This window comes from Culex pipiens, chromosome 2 (assembly GCF_016801865.2).
Source record: "Culex pipiens pallens isolate TS chromosome 2, TS_CPP_V2, whole genome shotgun sequence".
Classification (NCBI taxonomy): Eukaryota; Metazoa; Arthropoda; class Insecta; order Diptera; family Culicidae; genus Culex; species Culex pipiens.
In genome coordinates this window covers 63,232,462-63,253,179 of record NC_068938.1, presented here as the reverse complement: position 1 = coordinate 63,253,179, position 20,718 = coordinate 63,232,462, and the positions used below count along the sequence as shown (strand labels likewise).

Genomic DNA, 20,718 nt, shown 5'->3' with positions numbered 1-20,718 from the left:
TTTCTGGTCGATGCGTGCGCATGTGTTGACTGAAGAGAACCTCGAGGAATTCGAGCTCAAATGGAATCGCTGGCTACGAGAGAAGCAGAACTTCAACAGCTGGATCGAGTGGTGGATTCGCTGTGCCAAACCCAGAATAAAGAGCTTCTTCCGCTGGAAGACAAACGAAGTTTTCCGCCGGTTCAACGTTGCGAATGAACTACTGTATGGACAACTCCGAGCAGCCTACGACAACTTGACCAACAATCCAGCGATGGTTCCCGAAATCAACCGTATAAAAGGAAAGATGCTTCTGCTACAAAATAATTTCTCGAAAGCCTTCGAGCGCCTGAACGACAAGTTTCTGGGCGACGAAAAGCTGTCGACATTCCAGCTAGGTGACCGGGCCGGTCGCAAGAAGAACAGCACAATCTCTTCTATCAAACACCAAGGAAGACTTCTGGAAGACTCAGCGGAAGTCGAAGATCACATCTTTGACTATTTCCGCCAGCTGTACAGTGCTGAAGATGTTCAGCTCAACCGGGACTTTCCGAGTAATCGACTAGTGGACCCGAACTCGGAGGCAAACAACCGTGCGATGGAAGAAATTACAACGGAAGAAATCTTCACTGCTATCCAGACGAGTGCATCCCGGAAGTCCCCAGGATGTGATGGCATCCCGAAGGAGTTTTATGTCAAGGCGTTCAACATTATTCATCGACAGCTCAACCTGATCCTGAACGAGGCGCTGCGGGGAGGGTTCCCCGAACAGTTCCTGGACGGTGTAGTGGTCTTGAGCAAGAAGAAAACGAACCTGGAAACCATCAAAGCGTACAGGCCCATTACCCTGCTGAACTACGACTACAAACTGCTGGCGCGCATTCTGAAGGTGCGACTGGAACGAATAATAAACGAGAATCGAATCCTCAACTCGTGTCAGAAGTGCTCCAACGCAAGACGCGATATCTTCGAGGCTGTTCATGCGATAAAGGACAGGGTTGTGGAGTTGAACTGTAAGCGAAAAACTGGGAAGCTAATCTCGTTCGATCTGGACCATGCGTTCGACCGGGTTGACCATACGTACCTGCTAAGCGTGTTGCGCAGCATGCGCATCAACGAAAATCTGGTGGCTTTGATTGGTAGGCTGATGTGCTCCGCCCGATCACGGATAATCATCAATGGGAATCTCTCCGCTCAATTTCCCATTCAGAGGTCCGTGCGCCAAGGTGATCCTCTTAGCATGCTGCTCTTTGTCGTTTTCCTTCATCCTCTCCTCGAGAAACTTCTTGCTATTTGTAACCATCCCAAAGAGTTAGTGGTGGCCTACGCGGATGACATTTCCATCATTTTGGTGGACGAAACGAAGCTGGCTGAAGTCAGGCGGGCTTTCGACGACTTCGGACTGTGCTCGGGGGCCAGGCTGAACATAGCGAAAACAACTGCAGTGAACATTGGACCGCAGCGGGAGAACTCAACAGGAGCGGGATGGACGACGGTTTGCGACTCTGTGAAGATCTTGGGAGTTATCTATTTCAACTCGCTGAAACGAACGATCGAGGAGAACTGGAGAGAAACCATCCGGAAGACGTCCTACCTCATGTGGCTTTTCAAGCCACGTGATCTCTCCATCCATCAAAAGGTCACTCTTTTGAATTTGTTTGTGACGTCTAAGTTGTGGTATATGGCATCAGTGCTTAGCATGCCAAACGCTTGCATAGCCAAAGTCACGTCCCAGATTGGCCAGTTTATCTGGGGAAGATATCCGACTCGGGTATCCATTGACCAGCTAGCTCTCCCGGTAGCAGAGGGAGGACTAAACCTGCACGTGCCAAAGATGAAAAGCAAAGCTTTGATTCTAAACCGCTTTATCAGAGGATCTAGCGAAACGCCATTCGCAGCTTCCTTCGTGAGTCAGCTGGACAACCCACCAAACCTTAGTGGGATTCCGGCGCTGTACCCGTGTCTGAAAGCCATAGCTCGAGAACTGCCATACTTACCGCAACGGCTGATTGGACAACCAACGGCAACAGAACTCCACGGGTACTTCAGGAGAACACTAACCACACCAAAAATCATGAACGAGCACCCGGCTGTAGCGTGGAGGTCAGTCTGGCGCAACATCAGGAGCAGAGTACTCACATCTGCGGAGAAGACTTCTTTCTACTTGCTGGTCAACCGGAAAATACCACACGCTGAATTGCTGTTCCGACAGAACAGACTAGACAGTGGAACGTGTCAACATTGTCTCGGTGCCGTGGGAGATCTGGAGCACAAATTCGCGAAGTGTACTCGAGTGAGACATCTCTGGAACTTCATTCAATCAAAATTAGGAGCAATTTTGAATCGAAGAGTTAGTTTCAATTTGTTTTTGATACCAGAGCTCAACAATATTGAGGCTAACAGTAAAAGCAGGGCGCTAAAGCTTTTTATTTTCTATATAAATTTTGTGTTAGATCCAGATTGTTCTTTTACTCTAGCATCACTAGATTTCGCAGTTAGTTTAGTTTGTTAAAGAGTTCTTTAAAAACAACAAAAACATGTACATTTAAACAAAATGATCTAAATAAACGTTTTTACAAAAAAAAATATTTATAAAATCCACGTTTCACGCTGTACTAAAACCGGATTCTTATTCGGATGCTTTGGAAGGTGTTCTACAACTTTCCCGAAGAGAGTATGGTGCTAACTTGCTCCTGAAAGAAGATACAGCGTCCTCAAAACTCGTCTAAAACGTGATTTTCGATCATTATGTTTAGTAAAGTACTTCAAAAGTTATGCTAAAAAAACGATTTTGACTAAAGTTCGCAAAATTGTAAAAAGGGTTGTTTTTGTAAAAAAGGCCGTAATGCTATACATTTTTAGAAAGGTATTTGAAAGACCTTTCTAACGAGTCCAAAACACTAAAGATCTGATAACCCTATGAAAAGTTGTTAGCACTTAAGTGTTATTAATGCACTTTTTGGAGGCGGGATCTCAGATATTTTGATGAAAACGTTGTCCGGATCTTTCATGCGACCTATCGTTGAATAGGTAACCAAAAGACCTTTCCAACGCGTCCAAGACATTGAAGATCTGACAACCCTATCAAAAGTTATTAGCACTTAAGTGTTATTTATGCACTCTTTGGAGGCCGGATCTCAGATATTTTGATAAAAACGATGTGCGGATCTATCATGCGACCTGTCGTTGGATAGGTAATCAAAAGACCTTTCCAACGCGTTCAAAACATCGAAGATCTGGCAACCCCATCAAAAGTTATAAGCACTTAAGTGTTATTTATACACTTTTCGGAGGCCAGAGCTCAGATATTTTGATGAAAACGTTGTCCAAATATATCAAACAACCTATCTTTGGATAGGTAATTAAAAGACCTTTCCAACGTGCACGAATTGGATTGGAGATCTGACTGACCTATCAGAAGTTATAAGCACATAAGTGCCCTGCAATATGAAGATCTGACTACCCAATCTAGTGGTATGAATAATGAGTCAAATTGATAAAACACTGAAAAACACCGCCCTTTTGTGTCTTTTTTGGATAGCCCTGTCGATAGTTCCATGTTAAATTATGATATTTTTTTGTAAACCGGACAAAATTCAAGCAAAGTAATGTTAATGGGCCAATGTGGATTTGTAAAGTGCCCACCATTGAAAAAAGGTCAATATCCACTTTTGGCAAAAACAAGATATCAGCACAAGGTGGTAGAGGATGTTCCAACGCATCTTCTGAAACTTGAATTTCACTGAAATAGTGTTCAGATTTGGCTGCCGATGCGAAAAATCAAACGGCTAATATGCCACTCTTATAGGAAGTTGCCTTGACGGAGATTTTTTTTTCTGAATATTGATCACAGATCGGAAACGATAATAAACTTTTTTTCCAATTGTTAGACGTAGCAATTTATTTAGTAATTTAATATTATTTCGTATCGATTACAAATTGAAACGCTATTTGACAGTGAATTTAGATGAAAATGTACTAGTTTTTAACCAATACTAACACATTGTTTTATTCTTTCTCTTCCAGGTCATGCTAGCGCAGCACTCCCGCACCCAGTTCCCTGGCCAGATCGCGCGCTTCGGCCGGCTGCTGCTGATGCTGCCCCTGCTGCGGATCATCAACTCGCACAAAATCGAATCGATCTACTTCCAGAAAACCATCGGCAACACCCCGATGGAGAAGGTCCTTTGTGATATGTACAAAAATTAGTGGCGGCCCAAAAGCTCTGTGAAAGAAACCGGATCGTTAGACTAGCCTAAAGTAATCGAAATTATGTAGTTGAAAAAAAGAAGAACTGCACAAAAACAAACATTTTATTCAAACACATCTGCGAGTAACAGCACAAATAAAAAGCGCTTCAATTATTGATAAATTTCAAACTGTCTGTTGGTGGCAAATTTGCGCACGAAATAAAAAAGCATCACTTGCGTAATTATTAGAACTTTTTTCCTCCCCTTCATTTTCATTCGGTGACAAGGCTAAACTAATCGAACAACACCGGCTAAAATCTAAAATTTATGCAAACCACTCATTCGCAAATTTCCACCACCAAAACAAAGCCCACCCCCACATTTGAACTCGAAAAAGCTCTCGGCCACCACATTTGCTCGAGCTCGTGCGTAAATTATTATGCGGTCACATTTCATGTCACGTGTGAGTGTGTTGCAGGGTCCGATTTTTCTACGGGGTTTTTCATTTCATCACACAGCACAGCCAACACAGCGGGCACACCAAATTTTGTCTAATCGGAAAAGTGTCTGCAGCGGAAAAGCTGCCGTGTGCGGGTATTTTCCGGCTTTGCAGGTAATCAAATTAGAGCTGTGGGAATGTGTGGAAAAGACTTTTTTTTTTGTTAGATTCAGTTGGAAATTTTATGATCAGTTAACGTGTTCAAATTAGCAAAATGCCAAAGTGGAAAAAAGCGTAATTACAAAAAAACTCGCAATTAGTCAAAAATCTAGCTTAAGTTAACATATTTTCGTGCAATTGATTCGTGAGTTACATTTTATAAGCTGTAAATTTTAGATTAGAAAGAGAGGCGGTTGAATTTCAAAACAGAACAAAACTCAACCATTAGAATTTTAACGGCACACGTGAACTGCACAAGCACAACACTTAACACACATACAAAATGATATTCCATTTCTGCTGATATTGTACAGATTTATGACGTGAATAAAAAAAACAAGAAATATATTTTTCAATACCTTAAGAAAGAAATCCATTTGGTTTGTTTATTTGTTCTCCTCATGCCACTGCAGTTTCGATAAAAAAATCAGCTTCCAGTGTTGTTTTAATTTTTAATTAAACTCAAACATTTTTAACCTTTTAACTAAAACATAGAAACTTATCAAAATAATTATTTTAGTAAAATTGTGTGTATTAACCAGACTTTTAAACATGTTAAAGCATCCCACGACCCTTGAGCCGGTACCAAATTCATTGAACACAAACTTCAAAAAATGTTTGCACTGTTCTCATCTCAAAAAAATCTTTCAAAAACTTTTAACAGGTTTGACCTTTTATTCGACTGTTAACTCAAGACTTATATTTGAAAAGGGCCATGCTTTTCTTTTAAGACCCTTTTCAAAAGTTAGTCTTGAATTTAAAATTCTGATAATATTTGTTAAGTAACGAACACAAAATTTTTCGTGAGCTTCATTTTTTATATTAAAATCGGATCAATAGTTGCAGATGAATCATCTCTGCGGTAAACTTTACGTAGTTAGCCTGGCCGTTTTAACATTTGTGATATTTAAATGCATTCTAATGCAGATTAGATAGGCGTTATCTTGCCTAAGACTTTTTCCAGGATTCCATTGAATGGTTGTAGCAACAAGATGTCTAATTTTTTTATATTCAATACTGTTTCTTAATGTTTTTTTTTGTATTTTTTTTTGCCTTTAAAACATCACATTTTTTTGACATGGGCAACCATGGGGACCATTAAACTTAACAATAAAATTGATAAATACTCGGTATGAATTTTTTTGTGTGCTGATTTACCTAAAAACGGCGCCTTTTATAAACATTTTTATAAAATACTTTTTGATTTACATCTGAAACTGAAGTATACTCTTTAAAATTATGGTTTTCCTTAAAAAAAATAGGCAACGCTGCATAATATTTTTTTCCCATGCAAAGTTATTGCTCAAAAGTTGTATTTTTTTATCCGTAATTACCATGATTTCTTTAAAACTAAATAAATAATAATTGTGTTCCTATTTTTCCCGAATCTTTCCATGCATAAAACTTTGACGAAGACTGCAAATTTATCAGAAATTCCGTTCTCAAGACACAACATTAAGGCCTGCCAAACGTCCGGCCCGTGAAGCCATTTCATCCGGCCCGCGACGGCTTTTCGAAATAGTTGTATGACTGACCCATTAAGCTGTTAATGAAATATTTATTAAATAAGATGTTCATCCAAATTTCAAAAATGAAATTTTGATCTAATTTTCACATTTTAATAATGAAATTTTTATAGCATTATTTAAATTTGCATTTTTATAATTGAAATAAATTATTTTGTATTAAATTAAAAACATTCTTTATTTTAAAATCTGAATTAATATTTTTGCAATTCCGTCGTGAAACTACTTACTTTTCCTGTCATTCTTGAACAACGAAACAGCCTACTTTTCTGTACCAAAAATAACAGAATCGAATAGTAACCCTTTTCAAAACAAATGCTGAAAAGTTCTACTTTTCAGCACTGAAATGGATGCTGAAAAGTTGAACTTTTCAGCACTTTTTAGGAAAAGTTATACTTTTCAACATTTTTTTGATTTGAACGATTCATTGACTCAATGCATGGACATTTGTCCAAAGGGTGTTTTTCGGAATTGCAAAAAACGTTGTATGGAACTCGTTGCAAAACTTGATTTTTCATCACTCGTCATATTTATCTAACTCGGTGAACCTCGTTAGATAAATGTACGACTCGTGCTGAAAAAATCCTCTTTTTGCAACTTATTGCATAAACTACTATTTCATAATATAAATGGCACAAGAAAACAAAATGATCCAATTCGTTAAAATGTGAAATATTAGGAAAAAGTTGGAATGTTGTCTAAAAATCTACGAAAACACACTTAATTGTTTTTGTTATTAAAATTTTTACTGTGTTGATTGATTTTTTCATAAATGAATAATAAGAAAATGATTTTTTTTCCGAATAACTTTTCAGTCTTGTTTGAAAAAAAAAAAAACGATTACAAAAGCAAATTGATCAAATTCAAAATAAACTTTGTTGCAAATATTTTTAATCTATATAAAACTATAGTGAATCAAGGAATCAGGGAGCACATACATGTTTTTTCATAAACCTCAATAGTTAAAGGAAATTTGAGGAATAACTTATTGAAAGCTTTTAAAAATATACTTTACTAATTTTTTTAAATATTGAGTGTTTTCGAAATCATTTTAAAATATTTTGTAAAATATTTGAATAAAGGTGCACAGCAACGAAAAAAAAATTGTTTTGTAAAGAAGTAATCCAAATTTATTTTCAATAAGTATCATGAGAATAGTTCTTAAAGAAACTTACATAAACCAATGAAATTTAAATGTTTTAAAACAAATAGTTATCTTAATAGTTATCTGTGTATTATATTCATTTCATTTCATTTCATTTATTTCGTTGTTTAAGCATTACTTGTGTGGAGTTATTTTTGCTTTTTGGGTGTTTTTAGAACCGCCTTGAGTCAGGGGTATTAAAAAACACCCAAAAAGCAATAAATGAAAATTTGGTTTATAGGACCTTTTCGAAAAAAAAAAAAAAAAAAAACTCCAGAGATGTGGACTACCTTTCAACAGCTGATTATTTCAAAGTTGGGAACTGAGTTTACGGGTGCCTAATGAATCAAGTAAATCTACTGAAGGAAAAAAGTTACAAAATAACCTGCGAAAATCAACATGTTTTTGACCAAATAAAATTAATTTTTTGTGTAACATTTGTTTTCTTTTTCATCTTTTATCAAATATTAGTTCCGGCCCGCCACTGCTTCAGATACATCAAATCTGTCCCGCAGGGCCAAAAGGTTAGGCGCCCCAGATTTAAATTCTAGAATATTGAAATACAATTTTTGTATGATAGCTATCGAATTTGTATGGAAACTTGTATTGAACTAAAATGTTTCTTTGGTCATTGGGAAGGCCCCTACAAAGTTAAGGTTAGAACAAAAAAAAAACAAAAAAAAAATCAAAAAAAAAATCTGATTTCCAGGAGGGTTGTTTTGGCCGATGATTTGAAATTATAAAATGAACAATGAAACATTTCAAAAGCCAATTTTAATTCTATCCAGTTCAACTTGCTTGAAAGCTTGCATGCAACATGAAAATTGTGATTTATTAGAAAGCTCGTAAGGCTTGATTGATGGTGTACAGCAGAGCCATCCCGTGGTCGGTTGCTACATATAACTGCATCGAGGTTATTAAAGCACAAGGATACGAAAGCTCAATCGACATTGCAAGCGAGTTGCGTAATATCGCGGATAAAGCACGTTAATTTGTAGATATTTTATAAGAATCAAAAAAGTTAGCTTGGTTTGAAAAAAAAAACTTATAATTAAATAAAATTTAAATTTGAAATTTATTATACTAATAATGAAATAAAGAAATTAATATTTTTGAAGACCATTTCAAAAGTTAAATTTGATTCTAAAATTGTGAAATTATTTTGTTGAAGAGATCAGAAAATTTCTCAAAAGTTTCAATCATTAACATTGAAAATTAGACGAATAGTTTCCGAGACATCGTCAGCGGAAAATTACAGGCAAATTAGGTGACACTTGAAGAAATTCATTTTAAAATTTTTGAAGTTTTTCTGAGCCTTTCAACACATTTTTTTTTGCTTTCAAGAATTATTTTTTTTATCTCAAAAGCCAAAAAATCGAAAATGTGTTCCTAAATATAACTTTATTTTGAAAGCGGAGCAATTTACAAATAATGTAAAGTAGTTTTCGATTGCAAATATGATTCTGCTACAATTTTTTTTTTAATTTTTTGTCAAGATTTTTGATATTTTCCATCTAAACCAAAATTTAAATTATTACACGCTTTGACTCAAAAAATGCATTTTCAGTACTTAAACATATAAAAAAATTGATAATCCAAAAATTAGTATTTTGGGAATTAAACTTCAAGTCATAAAAAGGTAAAAAAAAATTAAATTTATACATTTTTCTTCCGATTTACTTATTTTTTCTGAAAATTCATTATCACAACCTAAAACATTGTCAAGACACCAAATCGATCAGAAAATCTCTTTTCAAGATACAGAATTTCATACATTTTTTTACTTCATTTATCTATTCAGATTTACTTTTTCATTTATATTTATTCAATTAAAATATTATTGAGGGTCAAATCACAATCGGTGATTTTTCGGCTAAAATTTTTACAAAGTCATCCAAATAAAAAAAAAAGAAAATTTAAAGATAGCGAAAAATAATTGTGAAATTATATAACCTATTGTCTTCAACGGTCTAAAAAATATTTTATAATGTTTTTTTTAAATAGATAAAATAATATTAATGAGAGGGAGGGTTATCAAAAAAAATTGGAATCGTCACTTCTTGAATCGAAATGTCAAATATAAGTTAATGAGGTATGCAGATAAAAGGTAGAAAATCTAAAATGTTGTTACTTCACAACCTTGATGTTTTTTTTTGTGACCTTTGGAATGGATTGTATAAGCTTCTTTCATTACAAACACAATAGATGAGATGGTTGTATTCAGCAGGGCTGTAGATTTGGTAGGTTTTGAAGCGACTCTGACACCGGCTTCTGGAAAATAATGTCTCCGACTCCAGCTCTTCTTTAAGACCCGAATGCACCGATTTCGACTCCAACAACAACGCCCATATGAAGTTGTTCGAATTCAGCCGACTCCAGCAGCTCAGATTTGGTGACTCTAACTTTGACTCAGAAGCCGGCATCTAAAAATTACTTGTTCTCTAGCTCTCAAAAAAAATTCGGTTCCACCGATTTTGACTCCACAGTAGGGTGCCCAGAATATGGAACTTTTTTCAAAACTTCGCTCCACAAGCTGAATATTGTGCCTTGGCCTATTTTAGGACTCTGGCCAAATATGAGCAATATTGGTATTCATTTACCCATTGATACTTGGAGGTGAAGTTTGAATGGGGAAAACCGAAAAAAAATGTATGGAAAACCCATGTTTCTTACGGTTTTGTCTGCACGGTGCGCTACTTCCGTCCAAATTTACCCACAAGTGAGGTTCTTATTGAAAATTTAATGCTCTACAACTTTGTAGAACATACCAAAGCAGTAAAACACGATCCTGAAAAGTTATTAGAGATTTGAAAAAGTCATTTTTGTATGAAAAATTCTTTTTTCACCAACTTTAGGATCGGGTAGAGGGTGACGAGCGGGAATTCCCGGGAAAAATTTCCCGGGAAATCGACCATTTTTGGACCTCTCGATTCCCGGGAAATTCGGTCGAGACTCCCGGGAAATTTTATACTTATAAATATTCAAGCAAAATTATATAAACTAATCAGAAAATTATTTGAAAAATTCTAAATTGCTTAGAACATTGGAAATTCAATGTTCGTTGTACAAGGTTTGAATAAACCATTGCTTCTCTGATTTTTTTATTCAGAATGTTTAAAATTTAACCTATCAAAAATTTCAATAACTATAATTGAGAGAAGCCAACAAAATTGGACCCCAACATTTTTCTTGAAGCATACTTAGCAGTTACTCCCAGAAATGAAATCAAAAGTTGTTTTAAATTGTTTTTATTTATTGTTTCTAAGAGGGGAAAGCTTTTTCAAAATAAGTTCAATTTTGATATCCTATCTTGCAATCCTCATATGTTTTTTTTAATTCGAAGAACCTAAGTTGATTTTGCTGTACCAAGGTTAATTCTTTTTTGATGCTGATAAGTTGTTTTGTGATTCACGTCAACTTTAATATTCAATTATATTTTGGATAAAAACACTCTGTCAATCTTTGTAAAGTTAAGGTCCACCAATTGTGAACATTCGGATTTTCCTGATAACTGTAAATATTTCTTCAATGAATATTTACAGTTGACCATAAAAAGAAAAAAAAAGTTCACATTGTTGTTTTTAGTCGTTGTTTATCATATTGCAAATATCCCGATACTGGGAAATTATATATAAGCTATTGTTTTACTTCACAAACATCTAATAAGAAGTTCATGCAACAAGCTTGTGAAACTTTTGAAAAATCACTCAGTGCGAATAAAGATTCGTTAACATTTTAAACTACAATTTTGAGTCCTAAAAAGCGGAAGAATCGATCTTATATTTGCAGATTCAGAAAAAAATCAAAAGGTAGATATAGTTCCTCAGATAAAGAGAATACTGAAGTTTTATAGAATAAGTATGAATTGAATGTAACTTAATTGATTAAAAAAACAGTATAATTACAATTCCTTTTGAATTATTGCCACTATTGCCATAAAAAAAAATCCCGGGTCCCGGGAATTCCCGGGAAATGGTTTAATTCAATTCTCGATTCCCGGGAAATTGAAAATCACGAGAATCGTCACCCTCTAGGCTCGGGTATCAATTGGTTAATCTCATCAACTTTCGCTCAAAATTTACACAGATGCTTAAAATTACCCAAAAAACTGTTTTCCGCTTGTGGAGAAGGGGGTCATTTTTTCTGGGCACCCTACTCCACAGCCCATGGTTTTGACTACACAGTAAAAAATTGTGTAAATATGCATGGTATAATTTTGGAAGGTTGAATATTGCCTCTTTATTATTAAATTTTACCTCAATTTAGACTGGAAAAGTGGCATTACACCAGAAAAGAGATAAAATTTAACAATTGTACCACTTTCCAGATGTAATATTACCATGATTTTTTTTACTGTGTAACATTCTTCTTGGTCTTTGTTTCTGCAATTGAAAAGATTTCCGTTTTACAAAGTTTCCAGTCAACTTAACACAAACAACGATCAGTTCTAGTTTAGTCTTTTTAATCCGTTAACGTCCTCAAAAAAGTGTCCCCAAAAAGGAAACAAACAACTCCCTCTCTCATCGCTCAATCCAAACCACTAATCCCTATCCTTAACGGGGTCCGGAGGGGAGTCAAACCAGTCAGAAAACAACAAGCAATTATATGAAAAGAGCATAATTGCAGTGTGTATTCCCGGCCCCCCAAAAAGGACCTCACCAGACTCGGAGCAGATCCTTCCGGAGCGCTGTATGCTACCTTTCCCCGTATACAGCCTAATTTCTTTCCTATTCATCATAATAGCAGCAATCATCGTAATGATCATCTTTTCACCAAACAACTCCCACGCAGATGGGCGGCGATGACGGTGATGGTGGGGGAAGATCCTTTTGGGACAACTTTTGACGAACGACGACGACTCTGCGGATGAGTCATTGTCCCAGCGAGGATGAGACAGAACTTGCCACAGAACGACCAACCACAACTCCTAATTTTGTTGCGAAAAAGGGGAGATTTTCCTCTCGCTCTTTTTTTTTGTTAGTTCTTTTTCTGAAGAAGATTTGTCGCAGTTTGAGCGTCAACTTCCGGTGTTTGCTGGCGTTTTTTGTACAGAAGATTTGTGCGGTAATGAGGTTTCTGCTTTTGAGAAGTGAATCTTTTTTCTTTCTTTTTTGCAGTTGGATAACTAAATTGAGTTGAAATTGGAAAAGTTTTTCGTTGAAAGGTGTATCCTGAAAGTGACAAGTTTTCTCTTTTATTTGTAACTTTTAACCATCTTCCCGCGAAATCAACTATTGTTAACAATTGCATCGCAAATTGTCACGTGGCAAACGCAAAATTCCCTTGTACAAAAAAGTACTTCAAGCGATCCCAGCTGCACCACCCCGACTCTGCCTACTCAGATTTGCGCCGGAATTTTAATCGGTAAATATTTGATGCCACTGTTTTAGGTTCCAATTGTTGTTACGAACGGAACCAGAACGAATTTCTAAAAGTGTGCACACTTGAAAAGCGATAAATTCTCAACAAGCCATCATCGGTACACGTGGTTTCGGAGACTCGACACGTGGTCGAAGTGCAGGGGTGCCAGGAAGGCAGAGCCAAAATTCGTCTCGCAAATATAATAAAACACCCCACTTCGTCGAGGGTGAGCTCAAGTATGCACGGTTCATGCTTAGGAATTATACATGTATGGTTGGAGTAGTGGGCAGTGGGGTAAAATAGACTCATTGAAAATATAATTTAAAAAAAAATAACGAAACATTATCAAAGCAAGATTTTTTCTCGAAGTCTTTCAAGAACCTTTTCTTGAGACATATTTTTTTGAATCATTTTTTTAAGTGCATTGCTGTTTTGTTTCGTGATAATCGAAAAATAAAAAGTAAAAAAAGTGCATAAAAAATAAAAAAATCCAAAATGTTTCTGTGCCCACTCTTAAAAGCCTAAAATAAGAAATCAACACCATTTTTCGCCATCTCTGAAACATTATTAGCATTTGGTTGGTTGGCGAAAAAGTAAGTAAAAATTACTCAACAAACAGACATGAAAGAAAAAAAAAAAACATTGTTTTACATTTTCATATTTCTGGTACCATTTCATAGTAACTAAACTGCAATCATCGAGTCAAACTTTAAGCCATGGTTTCGATTTTCAATGTTTTTGATGGGTCTCATAAAATTTTTAAAATCGCCTCATTCAAAAACAGTTCAAAACCCGTCATGAATCTAATACGATCTATTGATATTTGTAAAATTACTGTAAGGCAAGTGCGACAAGAACTTTTTAAAATAAATGTTAAGAAGTGGCTTGTGGAGACAATTATCATTTTAAGCAAGTCTAACTTCTGGATCCTCAAAAAGTTCTCCGACTCCGACTCTATAGTCTAGGATTTTGAATTCAATTTATTAGAAACGTTATCAGAAAAGGCTTTAAATTGATTTTTCCCGAATGAGCCAACAAATTAAACCTTTAAATTATTTTTAAAATAAAACAATTATCGTAGTATAACTGTAAACGCGCAGATTGATATTGCAAAGCTTATTTATTTATATAACAACTTGCAAGAACTTCCTTTATTGATAATTTAACTAGAACTTGGAAAAAATATATTTGATTTTACCCAAAATGATGCATGACTGCAGAATGAATTTCAACAAAAACTGTTTAAACAAACGAAAAGCATTAAATGTTTTTTGTTTTTTTTTGCTTAAGTTTGATTTTCTAAAAAAAGTTTAAAAAGAAACTTCACAGTATTTCTAATCGACAAAAAAAGTTATTAAAATATTTCCAAGCAGTTGAGTCAATACAAATTAAATTTCATGATTTTTTTCTGATTTTTTGCTGATAATTTTTGATATACATATTTCAATACAGTAGTTGTCAACGATTTTGTAAAAAATTTCGCGATTTTTAAATTTTCATTTATTTATTTGGATGAACCTTTTTCCATGTATTCCATATGTCAAATAAAGTAATTTTGCATCATTAGTTTTTCCATACAAGTCTCCATACAAAATGGGTATGGACATGTATCAAATTCTGTATCTTGAGAAGAGATTTTCAGATCGATTTGGTGTCATTGGCAAAGTTGTAGGTTATGATAAATAAGGACTATTTGTGAAAAATAGGTACACAAAAAAACTTTTCGTATTTTTTTATTAAACTTTTTATCACTTAAAGTAAAATTTCCAAAATACGTGTTTTTCAATTTTGTTATTTTTTATGTGTTTGGAAAATATCGAAAACCTTTTCAATAAAATATGTAAAAAATATTTGTTTAAAAGTTGAAATGAATTTTTGATTTTAATTTAAAATTAATTTAAGAAATACATTTTTTGATAAAATGATAAAATTCATGCAGTTTAAAAACAATTTTCAAATGTAAATCACCCCGAAAAAATATGAGACATAGCCTCATAAAAGATTAGAATCAACGAAAATGTTTTTTTCCTAGTGTCACCTAATTAGTCAGTAATTTTCAACTAACGATATCGCGGTAACAATTTTTCCAATTTTCAATGTTTAAAAATTAAATTTACAGCATTTGCTGATATTTTTATTAAACATATTTCAAAAATGTTATAAATTGGTCTAAACTATGAAATTAGGATAATTATCTTTTTTAGACCATTTCAAAAGTACAGCATTTTTATAAAAAAATTAAAAAGCTTCGCAAAGGTTTACTGTTAAAATTGAAAATCGGACCACCTAATTAAGTGAGAAAAAAAAAACATTTTTATAGATTCGAATCATTTGTGAGGCTATGTCTTAGAAATTTTCGATTTTAAATTTTCTGAGAAATTATTATAGAAAATTCTCTGAGCTTTCAAAAATATGTTTTTTACAAGTGATTTATTTTCAACAAGTATTTTTGAAATGCAAAAAAAAATAACGAAAAGAAATCAAAAATTTATACCTGAGCAATTATCTGCGAAATCAGCCGATTTTGACCATTTCAATTTTTATATTTTTTTAAGTTGCCCAAACTTTTAGGGGGCCTACTAAAAAGAAGACATTTTGTGTCATTGGTTCACCCATACAGGTCTTCATACAATTACGTAATTATTCGAAAATCTTTACCATTTGAAGGAATTTTCTGATCAATTTTGTGTCTTCGGAAAAGTTGTAGGTATTAATGAGGACTATTCAGAAAAACGGGTACAAGATTTAAAAAATAATACCAATTTTGAACAGTGTCCATGACTGTCCATTCCAGAAAATATTTTTTTTTTGAAAAGTTGTGAAAATTTAAAATAAAATTGGAATAGAGACATTGAACACAATTTCTAATGCCAATATATCAGCACAAATGGTCCAATTTCTAATGATTAAAAATTTAAATATTTGTAAAATTTTATGAGCTCTTTGAAAAAAAAAATCATTTGAAATGGGCGCAATATTAAAAGTTAGTCTTTATTCCAATTTTTTCAAAATTTGTTTTTTTTTAATAAATTAGAAGATTTAACAATTCAGAGCGATTTGTGGCGCTATAACCACGGCAAATAGTGTCCAGGGCATTTGTGGAAATACAATGTCCCATCTCCGAGGGTCCCGGAGCACCAAAACTTCTTAGCATGGTGGCTTCCAACGATTTATTGCCTATAAAACAGGAACGTGAGTGGGGGATCCCCACGTTTCTTCCTCCCCTGTAGATTCAAAACTGTATTGTTGTTTGAATATTCGTGTTCAAATTCAATCCAGTTCAACGAATCATCTTTGCGGTAAACTTTACGCAGTTGGCCTGGCCGCTTTAACGCTTGTGATGTTTCAAAGCAATTTATTGCATTGGGGCACTGCAATTGTTAATAATGACAAGAGGATGCTAGGCGTTAATCAACCTAAGGCATTTTCCAGGATGCCCTCGAAAGACTGGCTGCGCTAAGGTTAGATTAGATTAGATTAGATTAGATTAGATTAGATTAGATTAGATTAGATTAGATTAGATTAGATTAGATTAGATTAGATTAGATTAGATTAGATTAGATTAGATTAGATTAGATTAGATTAGATTAGATTAGATTAGATTAGATTAGATTAGATTAGATTAGATTAGATTAGATTAGATTAGATTAGATTAGATTAGATTAGATTAGATTAGATTAGATTAGATTAGATTAGATTAGATTAGATTAGATTAGATTAGATTAGATTAGATTAGATTAGATTAGATTAGATTAGATTAGATTAGATTAGATTAGATTAGATTAGATTAGATTAGATTAGAAGATTTCACAATTGTTTCATTTTTAGTAACATTGAAAATTGGATCAGCAATTCAACTGCCAATTTGAATGCTTCAATGTTCTTGGCAAATTTGAATTCATCACATTCCTAGATACGAGAGTTTACAACATGTAAAAAAAATAAAACAGAATCAAGGCGAAAAAATATATTGTTTCTTAAAAAATAAATTTTTAATGGAAATAGAACTGAAATCAATTTGAAATGCGTTTTGCTGCGTTGAAAACAAATTTAGCATGTTTAAGTTTGGTTAAATTGATTTTCTTAAAACCATTGTTTTTCTTATTTGCAACTCTCCCCCTCAACTTTTGTCCAAATCGAGGGACATAAACTAGAACAAATATTGGGATTGTCCTTAAAGTGAAATTGAAAGTTTAATGTTTTCAAAATAAATTTAAGGTTTTATTGAAAAACTAAGGTATTCATTTTGGGTTCTTTTTTTATTTCGAACATTTCCATCAAGTGAATTTTATCAGAACATTTCTTGATTTAAATGAAATTCAATTCACCCTACTGACCCCATTTCATCAAATCAAAATGAATCGAATCCTTTGGCAGTCGGCCTCGTCGTAAAACACGGAGGGAAAACTCACGCAACAAAAGAATCCGTAACAAGGATCGTCGAGTGGTGGTGTTGGTGGTAACTTCGTGTGGAGTGAAAGAGCGTAACGAATTGAGAAAAACAAGGACCTTCTTCGTCGTCGTCCTAGTTTGACGCGTGTGCTAATAGGACAAATACGCAGATCGAATGCCATTCTGTTCTGTCAGTGGGTAAAGGGTGGTTGGGGGTGGCGAAACAAATCATGACAAAAATTGCGTGTGTGTACATGACTTCAAATGTCAACACACGACGGTAGTTGTGGTGCTGGTCCGTTTTGATGAAATGAAACAGAAGCGGGTTTTTGGTCTGATTCACTACTAGTCATTGAAACCTGAAGAGTCCTTACACAGCAATGAGGCAATGTTGGCAAGATTTGGTACAATTTCGGAACCCTTCTCAGTTGAGCCAACACACACTATTTCGAGGCAATACTTTTCCCCTTTTACGGATTGACAGCTGGGTCTTGCCGTCGTCGGGAGACCAGAAATTGACGATATCAAGTGCTTCTCGGTTCTCTCTGATTTGCAGGAAATGATTCGAATCCAATGGGCATAGCAGCAGCCATTTATTTCAATTTATGTGCTGTTGATGGGTTAATGATTTTTATGTTGTTGATGAGGGAAGGTACGATTGTGCTGCGTAGTTTGTTCTGGAGATTGTAGAAAATTTAGTTGAAGGATATTGCGATTTAGAACAGTGAATCGCATTAGCCTTACCGTATATCGAAAATTGTTCTGATCTTGGTTCTGATTATTTTTTCGCAATATAATTGAATAGACTAGCAATTTAAAAAAGAGTTTGGATCAATTTATGCCTTGACTGCTTATAAAAAAATATAACTTCAAGAAAATATAGAAATTATCTGAAATTATACGCTGTTTTTAAAAATTCGTGCAAAATATCAAAAAATAATCATTAGTATTTTTATGTAAAGAAGTATTATTTTTCTAATCACAGTGCTTGGACAGAGAGTAAAATATCGATGCTCCAAAACCATAAAATTGCTTTTAAATAATGTATCCGTGAATAGTATGAGAGAATATGATTTGCATTGAATTTACATTAAAAATCTGCTTTTTCACTTGAAATACCATTTTTATGAAATCACAGCACAAAGTTTTCATATATTTTGAGCGAGTTTCTGAATCATGTTTGCATTTTTGGACACCATTTATATAACACGAATTAGTTTTTTATAAATTTGTTTACGATTGAGCTTAATAAATATATTTGGTTATAATAATTTTCATAACATTAGAGATTAGATTTTTTTTATATATTTAAACCTCTTAGGCCCTTGGTAGCTCTATGGCACTAAAATATTCTAACTTTAAACTGTAATTTCTTGAAAACATTTGAACAATTTAACCAAACTCTTCTTGCACAATCCTCTTTGAGACATTTTATGATATCAATTCAATTTTCATCCATTCCGGTCATAGTAAACAAAAACGTAAAAAAACTCAAATATGATCTTGCGGGAACCATATTTACAATTCATATTACATCAATTTTCGTTGAACATCTTACCAAAATTATAATAGTTTATTTTCATTCAATAAAATCGTAATTTTTGTTGCCCGACAAATAAACAAGATCTATTCCCAGTTGTGAATATTTCCGAAATTAATATTATTTGAAATAATCCTTGACATGAAATTTTAAGATGAACTGATAAGTTCAATAAGAACAATAAATTAAATAAAATGAAATAAAATTGAGTTCTTTAATTGTTTTTTTTTTTTATAAATTTAAAAAACGCGCCAAAAAGTTAAAAAAATGCAGAACTCCGCTTAAATTTCGGGAATTTTTTTTCGGGAAATCCCGGGAATTCCCGGGATTTTTTACCCGGAACTGGAAATTGGACGCTATAATATGAACTTTTCGGAAAGCTATATCTTCATGAAAAATTGTTTCTTTTTAATTCTATTTGGCTTTGAAAGTTAGCGTTTTGAGTCCCCTAAAACATATCAAAATATAAAAAAAATGAATATAAAACTGTGATTTTTGAAAATTTCACATCTGGTGATTTTTTTTCTTATTTCATAAAAATAAGTACTTTTTCAGAGTGTAGAAAAAATCTATGTTGTCTCTACCAATAATTATAACTTTGCTGAAGACACCGTATCGATAAGAAAATCCATTCCTATGGTGCAGACTTTCGAATATTAAATTACCATTTTTGTATGGAGAAATTTAAAAAAAATATATAAATTAAATAACCATTTTTGTATGGACAAATTTAAAAAAAATATAAATCAAATTTCATTAAATCGAACGATTTTTTAAAGAATTGCTAATATTTTGTATCAATAAAAATTCAAACACATAGCTTTTAATAAAAACTCATTCATTTAACTAATTGCTACTAGAATGTTTAATTAAAACAATACTCACTCCTACTTCTCAATCTGTCTGGCCTAGACACACAAAATCGATGCAAATTGGCACGCACATTCCATATTCCGTGACGAACGTGACAGTTTGGACAAAAACGGTCACATCACCAACGTGCTCCCAGTTATATTTGATTTTGTCTCCAATTCTCAATAGTCCCCGCGCTGTGACAACTATTGCTCCACTAGAGACTAATATCATTTAAAATTTAAACGGGGTCGGTTCCAGGTCGATTCAACCAGCGAAGCAAAAACAATTTAACAAAAAAGAAAAGCATATGCTCCGAGAACACTCCCAGCGGTGCGCTTCTTTCCAATTAAAGTAATTATGGTGGTAATCGATATAAATTTTCAACCCCTGCAGAGCGCAATCGATTTTCGTTGTACACACGTGGGACACTTTTCGGTGGTGGTGGTGGTGCTTTGTTTCAATTAAAAATAAAAATTTAATTAATCCAATGAGGATACGTGAACTCTCACGGGGCCTGTTACGGGTTCGGATTGTCAGTTTTCCCTTTTCGCTGTAGGTCGATTGTGTTTTTCCGGAGGGTCGAAGGTTTGTTTGGACGTGTGTGGGAGTGTGTGATCTCGAAGGCCACGTGTACCCGCAAACAACCGCGGTGGGGTGCAAAAGCGATTAATCAGGAGCAATAAAATAGGCTTGGGATGCGTTGAGCAATTTATTTTTCTGTTTATTAAAGTTGAAAATAAAAAATAACATCAAAATAAGAGCATTTCGAAAAGTATTTGCATTACACAATTTCCCGCACCATGTGGGAAGGATACAATTTCACAACTTAAACAGAAGGAAAAACAATCGGACACGTGCCAACGACCAAATCGGATGGGTGTGAGTTTCCTGTTTTAATTCACAACGTTTATTTTTTTTAACCGTCCGCCAATCCAACCACCCACGCGTTCTACAATCGATGCCGCATTGCATATCACAAACGGAAACAATTAATATCAATTGCAGTAGTGACGTGAAAACGACACGTACGTGCAAGTTGGTCCGTCGATGGCAGACGAATGAAATTGAAATTA

The 20,718-nt window shown here is 34.1% G+C and overlaps 1 protein-coding gene across 1 annotated transcript in view; it reads left to right on the top strand.

Annotated features, from left to right (window-relative positions):
• Positions 1 to 5,173, top strand: part of LOC120420820 (photoreceptor-specific nuclear receptor-like) — a 64,448-nt gene extending 59,275 nt beyond the window's left edge. The window contains exon 11 of the mRNA XM_039583940.2: positions 4,006 to 5,173. Within this exon, the coding sequence (XP_039439874.1) occupies positions 4,006 to 4,188 (183 nt within the window). The 3' untranslated portion in view covers positions 4,189 to 5,173. The remainder of the gene's footprint in view (positions 1 to 4,005) is intronic.
• The last annotated feature ends 15,545 nt before the right edge of the window (positions 5,174 to 20,718 follow it).